This window comes from Acanthaster planci, linkage group LG03 (genome assembly GCF_054643075.1).
Source record: "Acanthaster planci isolate LZ-2023a linkage group LG03, COTS_SCS, whole genome shotgun sequence".
Taxonomy (NCBI): domain Eukaryota; kingdom Metazoa; phylum Echinodermata; class Asteroidea; order Valvatida; family Acanthasteridae; genus Acanthaster; species Acanthaster planci.
In genome coordinates, this window is record NC_141779.1 from 17,752,386 (window position 1) to 17,762,287 (window position 9,902).

At 39.0% G+C, this 9,902-nt stretch overlaps 1 protein-coding gene across 2 annotated transcripts; it reads right to left on the minus strand.

The window, feature by feature from the left end:
* Positions 1-536: 536 nt before the first annotated feature.
* Positions 537-8,419, minus strand: LOC110991136 (very long chain fatty acid elongase 4-like). Of its 2 annotated transcripts, none has more exons than XM_022256341.2 (7): positions 8,246-8,419; positions 6,377-6,483; positions 5,521-5,708; positions 4,535-4,615; positions 3,681-3,852; positions 3,347-3,474; positions 537-1,450 (listed from the first exon to the last, which is right to left on the minus strand). In XM_022256341.2, the coding sequence occupies exons 2-7, from the start codon at positions 6,441-6,443 to the stop codon at positions 1,280-1,282; spliced, it is 807 nt and encodes a 268-aa protein (XP_022112033.2). In that variant the 5' UTR covers positions 6,444-6,483; positions 8,246-8,419; the 3' UTR covers positions 537-1,279. The 2 variants fall into 2 exon arrangements, with proteins under 2 accessions (XP_022112033.2, XP_022112031.2); XM_022256339.2 differs by having other exon boundaries at positions 6,377-6,608.
* Positions 8,420-9,902: the final 1,483 nt, after the last annotated feature.

The window sequence follows — 9,902 nt, forward strand, 5'->3', positions numbered from 1 at the left end:
ACTTCCAAAAATAAAAGGGGTCCCACGTGCGTTAATAGCAGTTAAGCTGCTATGGACAACAGTGATAAATACCCCACATAACCCCCATCCCCCCCAAAAAAGTTTCTCTGGTGTTCAACACACATCAAATTAAAGCTCACTTCCTCATCTTTCATTTTTCTTTCAATTTTCAGTGGCTTTACCCCTCTGAAACCCGTAACAAAAACTTGAAGACAGTTCTGCACTGAATAGGGTGCAAGTGGTGTCAAAACTCTGGCATTAAACTCTCCCATAACCCGCACAAGTATGGAAGTAACAACAAACAGTTTTTAGTTCCACGAAAAGGTCAAAAAGTGTTTAATTTATCTGGAGATAAATGGAAATATGAATTCAAACAGAACAAAACACTTTGATTTGAAAACTAAACACCTACACCCATTTAAAATTGATCTGTTACTTAAATAATAATAACAACACTGCAACCACATATCTTAATAGTTCTCCATTCAAATAAAATGTTAATAATAAAACTGAACAAGAACGATTGGAGTCAATGGTAAAAAGGGGGAGAATGTCAGAATCATGGATCTGAAGTTTTTATTTCCATCTGCGTAAAATTGCCACTTCCATTATAGTTGTCCTATTCACTCACTTGCTACTGGTCTACTACTTGGTCGGCTTGGTGTGTGTTCAACAGTGTTTGACTTGGTTTAGTTTGGTTTGGTTGGTTTGGAAATTGCCTTGGCTATGTTTGGCTTGATTTTGGTGTTGGTTTGTTGCTAGTTTGGTTTGCCTGTGTTGGGTTTGGTTTTATTTTGTTGGTTTGGTTTAGTTGTACATGTAATTGGTTTGCCATTTTTGGCTGTGCTCAGCCTGGTTTTGTTGTTGATAGTTTGGTTTAGCTGTGCTTGGCCTAGTTTTGTTGTTGATCGTTTGGTTAAGCTGTGTTTTGCCTGGTTTTGTTGTCGATAGTTTGGTTTAGCTGTGTTTGACTTGGTTTTGATGTCGATTGTTTGGTTTAGCTGTGTTTGGTCTGGTGTTCTTTGGCTGTGTTGAGTTCAGTTTGGGTGTGTGTATTTTTTGGGGGGGTTTCTTTGGTTTAGTTAGGTTAGCCTAGGAAACATATCACATAAGGAATTTACCCACCTGTTTTTAATAGTCACAAGGTGTAATGCACATTCCTTGCAGAGTGACATAAGTTATCTTCTTACTAGGACAGTAAGCTTGTGTAAAATAAATGTATATGGGAACATTTGTACACTGTAAAAGCCGCCAATCAAAACAGAATTTCTGTAACGACCTAGACTTTGTGTTTTTCCTTCTTTGTTGTGTATGCTTTCAGATAGAAGTTTAGGAACAGAACGACCAGGGATATGCAATAGAGGAATACAGCATAGTTGAAACCCATTGGGAAGTCACAATCTGCATAGATGCTGTACCCTGTGTGAATGATGACGGCGAAAAACTGCACCTGCAGAATAAAACAAAACAAGAAAAGGCAGAAGTTTTAGCCTGTGAACTTAAAAACATTGATTGCTGTTGCCACTAACACTAAGACTCTTTAAAGTTTTGAATCATGTTCATGAAGGTACAAGAAAACTTTTTTCTGGTCAACCTTTGACCCCCAGAAAGAAAGGCACAAAAAAGGATGACTTCAGTGTTATATATTTTCTTCATGTTTAATCATTTCTTGAAACGCATACACTAGCTCTCTATCTCCCACAGTTTACAGTTGTATGCTTGTGGAAATAATGAAAAAATGCATGTTGTTCTTTATTAACATAAAACTAACAGGGTTCCTGAAATAGCTTGGAGGGTTGAAATGTTAAAACCCAAATTTTAAGATTTTCATTCACGTTTTTGCTAAATCTTAACAAAATTTTAAATACCACTTGTTGAGGTGTGCTGTGAGCTTTTTTTCTTTGTTTTTGCCTTCCATATGCTGGCATGCCATACTCATGCATAGGAGTGCATTGCGCATGCACGTGCCTCACAGAGCCCAGCTGCAACGTGACTGTTTTTAGTGTTCACATGGTCCTGACAATGCTGTGTAAATACCTCCAAAATATGAGTGTTAATAGAGTCTTAGACCTTCAGTTTCTACATTCTTATGTCCTCATGTAAGTTCTCATTATTTGTTTTGCTGTCAGATAAATAGTTAAGGTAATTTTAGTGCTTAAATTTAGGAATTCTTGTTGGGCATATTTCAGTTTCTATCACATGTATAAACTCTGCCACGTCATGTCATGTAGATTCCCTTCATAAATTTTCATGTCAGGCATTATGTAAATTTAGGGTCCCATTTAATACTTGCTGCAGGAGTTACACGTTACTCAGCGGTATGGACAGACATTGAAGGAGCGTATGCTACATGTAGGTTTTTCAAACCTTGTGTATTAACCTTTGAAGTTTGTCACTGTTGAAAATCATCCTTAGATGCCTAACTTTGGCTCTGTTCTTTTGTGACCGTCCTTAAATCATGGAAGCTTTACCATATCAAGGCAAAGGAGTAGTTCTGGAATCAAGTCGAGTAATTCCAACTCAAGTGTCTTCCAGTTTACTTCTTAGTGCCGCGTGGTTAACCTTCTGGGTAGGGGCTTTCCTGTTTGCTTCAAAGCCAGTACATGGGGTTTAGGCTGAGCAGAGAAATTTTGTGCATTTGTAGTCAAAACTTAGGGGAAAAAAGACCATTTTTTGTGGAAAATGCACCATTGGAGGGGGCATTGTTTTATGTAACTTCTTCAAATATATCTGAAAATCTTCCCTCAGATGAAGGATTGTACAATATTGAACAGATAACACAATATCTGAGCAATAGTACTCAGAGCATATGATCTTTGACCTCCTTATCAAAATGAAATAACACAAACTACAAGTAACCCATCACTGTTAGGAACCCTTTTTTTTAACGACCACGCAATGCCTTCCTTACACAACTTGCTTTCACAACAGCACTTGCCATGCCCCCATATTGGAGTAACAGATTAGAGTTTGACCAGTATTAAGTAAAAAGAGATAAGCCTGCCAAGGAAAAAATATTTGTTTCCGGGCTAAAGAGTCAAAAAGGGTAGTGCTTGAAAGCGATTTACAGAGTCAGTTCTGTAGTGTGAATATCATTCAATACTGAAATCATTTCAAATACTTTATTTGGCTTGATTTTGATAAATATGTTCAATGTAAGTAATGCGATTGATCTTAACTCGCCCCCCTTTCTTTTTTTATTAGGGGGGAGGAGTTATTGATCGAACACACAGAGCTCTTGACCACACCGATAAAGCCAAATTATCTCATTTACTTAGAACTATACCTTCACTGCTGTTTAAGTCTCTGAAGCACAACTTTTTGGCACATGAGGCAGATATCTTACCAACTGTAACTGTGTCATGTAACGTTTCCACCAAAGATATCTCTGCATTCCTGGTCCTAATGCAGCAAGACCATAATAGGAATACATGATGATATGCACGAAGGAGTTGATCATTGCCAAGAAGAATGCTGTACAAAAATAAGAAAAAAACACAATTCGAAATCAAGATATATACCTTTTTCACAGTAGGGAAACATATATTATAACCTTTGAGGCAGCTAGTAAACAAATCAAAGCCTCAGGAAGTGAGAATTAAATTCTTTTTTTTAAATGTCTGGGGTTTTCAGGTTGGTTTGTTGGTTTTTTGATTGGCCTTTTTTGTGTTTATGCTTACACTGCCCACCAGCCACCAATTTGACCCCAAGATACCAGTTGATCATCATGCTGCTGTGATGGTAGACATGTAGGAACGTAATCTGGTTGTTCTTCTTACGAAGAATGAAGAAGATCGTGTCCATGACCTCGATAACCTTGGAGAAGAAATACCACCAACAGACTCGAGCCATCTGGAAAAACAGACAGAAGTAGTTAGATGTAGCTAAATTTCCTTTTGGGGGGGGGTTGGAGTTTTTAAGGGATTAGAGAAATTGTCATAAGAGTTAGCACATGAATGACCCTGCCTTCCTGCTTGCTGAAAGACATCCACAGATGGTAAAATGAGGAAGGAGACGTGCTCAGACATCATCCATGTTTCGTCTGTCATTTGGGCAATTCTTTGTTAAAGCATTTAGCATATCGGTGAGTATTCTACAAAGTAAATATTCTCAGGAGCAGTTTACTGAACAATGCTTTTCACAATGTTAATCTCAATAAGTGATTACTTTATATTTGCACTCATTACAAAGTGCATACTCTTTTGCACTTTCATGACAGCCTACAGGTCAAACTTTAAATGTAGGCCTACATGTACATGTAGGCCTACTAGGCCTAAAGTGTTTTGCAATCAGGAAGGTCATACGACTATTGTAGAACATGGAAAATAACAGTCATTTTTACTGCAGAATTGACCATTTGTCATGGTCAGCTGAGCTGTCATATGCAAAGTGTCATCCACTGTTGGACAAATCACATAAATGGTCAAGAAAAAAATTGTACTGGGTTAATTTCATCCTTTGATCATGAAGCCAGAACATGAGCACAAATGGACGGCCATTACTGACTATTACCAGCCAGAGTGCATCTGCTTACCCTCAGTCCTAGCTCACTGTTGGAATAGTCAACAGGTTGGCACCCATAGCTGTAATTTGCCTTCCATGATGTCACTCGAAACTGCAAGAGCCCGAGGGGATAATGAAGGAGGATTGAAAGTGGGAACTGGGGCACAAATTGTAAAATAATATTCTTTCAGAAGTAGGAGGGTGATCACGGAAGGAGTTCAGAAGATGACACCACTTTATATTTACAGATAATTCTTTTGTTAATGTTTCACACTGTTTGTATTAACCAGATTCAAGTCAAAGCCAAACAGCTGAAAGGAAATAAAAAGAACAGGTTCCTCCCAGAATGTGTAAAACAAATTGCTTCTCTGCATTTCAGTTGGTTTATCTGCCAGATATTGAATGTTCAAAAGTTTTAGAATACAACAAATTCCTCTACACCTGACACTTTTACAACCTGACACTTTTACAACCTGACACTTTTACAACCTTGCTCGTTACAATGTAAGCTTGCATATTCCTGTAAATTCTAAGGTATCTCTGTCTTGCACATTAAGGCCTCAAAAAAAAATACATGTAATTGCATTTTCTGAGACATTTGAAAAGGTGGTAGGTGGGTAAAATATTTGGGGGGCTCTAAACCTTTTAGCTTGAAATATTGGGGTGTGCACTCATTATTACCATTTAACAAGTGACAATGTCAGATTTAATATCTTACAGTTTAAGACTTTAAACAAGCAATGTATAATCACTGGTTGGGTGGTTAAGTAGTGTTTGAATTTGGAGGGTTGAAAGTACAAACATACAAGAACAGTTCACACAATATAATATCCATGATGATGAACGACAATTGAGCCCCAGGGTTACCACTTTCAGATTTTTTAATTAATTGTTCAACTAAAATGAAACTAATTCTGTGCGATTTTTCCAAGTTGGGTTCGGTAGCCAGAAACACATCCATTTTGTTAAATGGACTACTTTACAGAGTGACAAAAATTCAAGCAAATTTACACGAACCTCATAAAACATATAGATTGACAGGCCCACCAGGAAAAAGTTATAGCCCACCAAGATGGGCTTGAGTTGAAGAGGCTTCCTGTCAGCCATTGCTTTCGGCCCTAGCCATACCACCAGCAAGTAGCTGATGACAATGCAGGCTGTAGGTGTGGGTGTCTTCATCAGAAGCCAATTCTCCACTCTGGGGTCTGGAGGGACGGGGAAACGTTTTGCTAGGCTTAGGAGAGAATTCTTTTGAAAATCCAGGGGAAAAAATGAATACCTTGTGCTATTCTGTTACTTTGATCTCTTGAAAGCATGATCCTTTCCATTCTCTGCCAACAGGTTTCGACTGGAGATCCTACATCAAGGTATTTATGCAAATTAACCCTTTGATCAGCCAAGTATAAAAACCGCATGGTTGTTCCCAGGGACTGTTTTGAACACTTGGTTGTATTATTTATGTTTCCAAATTCAACTGGGCACACATATGTCAAATTGAAGTACTAGTACAATGGTAATTTTAACATTGATTCCAAGCTGGTATGTAACAGCAGAAGACAGATAGTGTGTACAGTTTTTGCATTGACAATTGATGTAATTTCAGAGACTATTAAAGAGCCTATCAGCAAAACTTTAACACTTCCCCTGCAAACATCCTGTACATTTCATGTCAAGCTAAGCAGTCAAATCCAATTCTGAAGTGACAGAAATGGGCTTTGAAACTAAAATAAATAGACACATTCTAGAAAATTTCAAATTGTATTTCCTGAGAATTCTAACTGGTGAATATATTGTCAGATTTATACACAATAATCACTGACAAAGGTTTCCTGTTTTCTTACAAAAAGTCTGTTTTCCTAAAAATTAAGCTCACCTCCTTTTTCCTGCAGCTGGTCATAGACATGCACAACCTTTGCTCCTAGTCCAGAGACAAGCTCCATCTTGGTGACGTGTCCACACACCAGGAATTCACGGAAAACACTAAGCATGGGAATGTCTGATACAGTCAATGTTTGGAAAACCTCTCACACAAAGCTTCAACATTTAGCAGCAAGGACATTCTATGCAGAACATGCAGAAAGGAAATATCTTTCTCTGGCAGCATGCTGGAAATATAAAACGCAACAAACTGTGCACTGTTAGCGTTCACAGTGTTGTAGCAAAACTGACGTAACTCAATTATTAACTTTCTTAAGTGTGAAGAACTAAATTGTCTCTGACGTTTGGTAACTGGAATGATTGCAGCTGCAGGGATTTACATGTACAAAAAGCAGAAAGAAGGGAACACACTTGAATCAGAATGTACAAGCCAGTTGTATTTGATGTGACCATTTCTGTCTTTTAAAGATATTAAATAACTGGTTCAGAGTAAACAAAAACTGAGGGGAAAGGAATCTTGTAAAGAGGGGATGAAATGGAAAACTGGGGGCACAGCCTCTCTGAATTCACTGCTCGTTTGACACAATGACAGACATTGCTGCTCAAGCATAACACACGATTTGAGAATGGATAGAGTATCTATGTAAGGTCCAACTAAAAAAAAATTGGAAAAGTTTTCTGAAGTTTAAATGTGGAAACATCAAATGATATACTTAATTTCTTCTTGAAGAAGGGGAGTAAAAGAGGATGTGGAGATTTTTTCTAAATATGAAAATCTTCATACATTTAGACAATCTCAAATTATAAAGTAAGGTTCCCTCTTTAAATATGCACTAAGTGATGAATTATAAATAGGCCTGCCAGTACTTACAATAAAAGATACTTTATATTGTGCCCCAAACTTTCAATAACAGAAATTACATTACAATGTACAATCTTTTCAGGGCAGGAAATGAAAGGAAAATAAAGGATGAAAGTATTCAACTGGAAATATTCTGATGAAAAATGATTTCAAACAAGTTGAACCATGTCCTTCCAACCCAGTGCAGAGGTCATGAAACAGACAAGCAGGCATAAATGAAAAATCGGTTGTAAAAATTCTATGGATATCATATATGGTTCATGCCATTTCATGCATGGATGGGCCAGCAAAATATCTGTCTGGTCGATCGTACGTACGGCTTCGTTGGGTCCCTCCCTTTTGGGGGATGGAGGTGTCACTGCTTATGGCACTGCCACTGGTTTGACATGTTTGTGGGTGTGGGTGGATCTAGGGGTCCAGTTGCAGGAATCAGGACAGGCATTTTTTTGGGGGAGGGGGAGGGGTGGCCTACTGTGCGTCTAAAGGTTGGGGTCTTATTTTGCATGCATGGTCAAAACAAAATGATTATTAAATTGCCTCATTCCCTGTGTGCAAACAACAAGGTCCCAAACCTCCCAGCAAAAAATCCTAGGTCCACCCCTACAGATTTGTAAGCCCTATCGTTACTGCAATGATATGACATATCAGTGTGTCCACTTCTCTAAATTCTGAAAAATTGAGTCAGATTTTCTCAACACTGCCTTTGTTCGCACTCTTTCGGGGACTGACTGGTTTGGCAAGAGTAACAGAAATGAAGGGGTCCCGAAGTACACAATTCCCGAACAATAAATTTACGCAAGAGTCAAGACTGCGCTGAACTTTTGCATCATGGAGCTAGTAAGTAGTAAGCCTAACGTTGGTATTGGAATTTGGATCGACCTTGATTAGGGCCTAGCACTAGCAGTAGCAAGGAAACATCGTCAAGAATGTGGCTGACAGCCTGTTTTACGCCGCTGTCGACATGGTCAAACCATGGAGTTTTGCTCTAAAAATGGTACTTACGTTATCTATGGAGCAGGAATCCTAAGTAATGACTTGTACAGTCACAGTGGTCCACTACTAGTACTACATGTAGATCACATGCATCGATGTAGCATTTTCTTTGGCTACTTCGACGGAGTCGTGCGGTAGCAACCCTAACCACGTACTAACCGCCGCGCGCACGCTGCGCTGGGTGCAGGCTTAACGCTTGAGTAAACTTGAAGTTATGCAATACTTTATGGGGGCTGGAATAATTACGTTGACAGGAGGGCGCTATTCGACGACTGCGCTTCCAAAGATCCTGCAGTAGTGCAGCGGTGCTCGCAAACTGAGTGTCGCACTTTGTCAGAGAGTGCGGGGATATTGTCACGCCTCTTTTCTACCGTGACGATGCGGTCACGATTAGACTTTAAGAAATTTGTTTCCCGATTAAACTGAGTCCTCTCCCCAACGCAATGTTAATTAACCTGAAGTATTGTGGTAGGTTTGTCTAACAAGTAGCCTGAAGGAAAACGACTTTTTTGAAAACTCATAACAATGCGGGCGGGAGAGGGACGTTTCTGTATCGGCTCATGGCCCAGCTCTGTTCAATGTTTTCTCTTTATTTCCTCTCTATTTTAGACAAAGAGGAGAAGAATCTGTGACCTAGACCTAGTCATAATGTACAGAAGGGGTACATTCGGATCCTGAACCGAATTTCCGATGGAGGGGCATGTTGGGAAGGGGCCAGGGGGTTGGTTTGGGGGAGCACCAAAATTGACATTTCTCTGCGTAACATATTATGGCCTTATGAGGGATAAGGATGAATTATGAGGCCTTTAAACATGCTTTCGGTAGGTGCCTGGGTCTGATGAGGATTCTTATTCATAATGTCGCCGGGGATCTCAGCTCTTTCCATTGAAGTTACTTCTGCTGTTCTCAAATAGACATACAAATTCAACAAAGAACGAGGTTTAAATTCAGATAGAACATTTATTGAAATAACATATTCAGAAATGAGACCAGCCTATTTATCTTTTTTTTTGAGAGATACCGCAGACACAAATGGTGATAAAAAGCAGCCTTCGTGCTGAAAATTTAAAGAGCTTTGAAACAGAAAGGGGTTGCTAAGGAACGACAGGGTTGTAGGTATTTCCTTCTGTCAACGTTCTACAATTGAGTATTTCAGTTAATCGACTTTGTGGAAAAAAGTTACTGATGGCATAGCCTGTTCAGAGACACTTTGTGATCACAAATTGGCTCTTATGAAAGAAATTCGGTAAATTTCAAAACGGCACCGCAATTTGACAGAATGTCAGCACAGTACGCCATTTTCTTTAATGAAATACTCCTTCGGGAAGAGTCATCACTTAATGCGGATCCCAGTGTCTTGTATCATACGCCAAGTTCCTCTCCGGATTCATGATGTTTCTTGAAAAATTTATTGCATGCTGTAACTTAATTATAAACATTCAATATTTCAAATCTGAATTTCTGTCGTAGAACAGAAGGATGCTATGAAGCCCCTCGGCACAAAAGGGAGGACTAAACTCATTATGGTCTACAGATAAAGCCAAGAGTTGTAAAAACGACCAAACAGGTTGTCGTTGTGATGGGGTTCCAGTGAAACAATTAAATTGAAACATGTAATGAGAAACAAACTTGTGTAAAACCTTGTCCAGTTGTTTTCTGTCGGAAG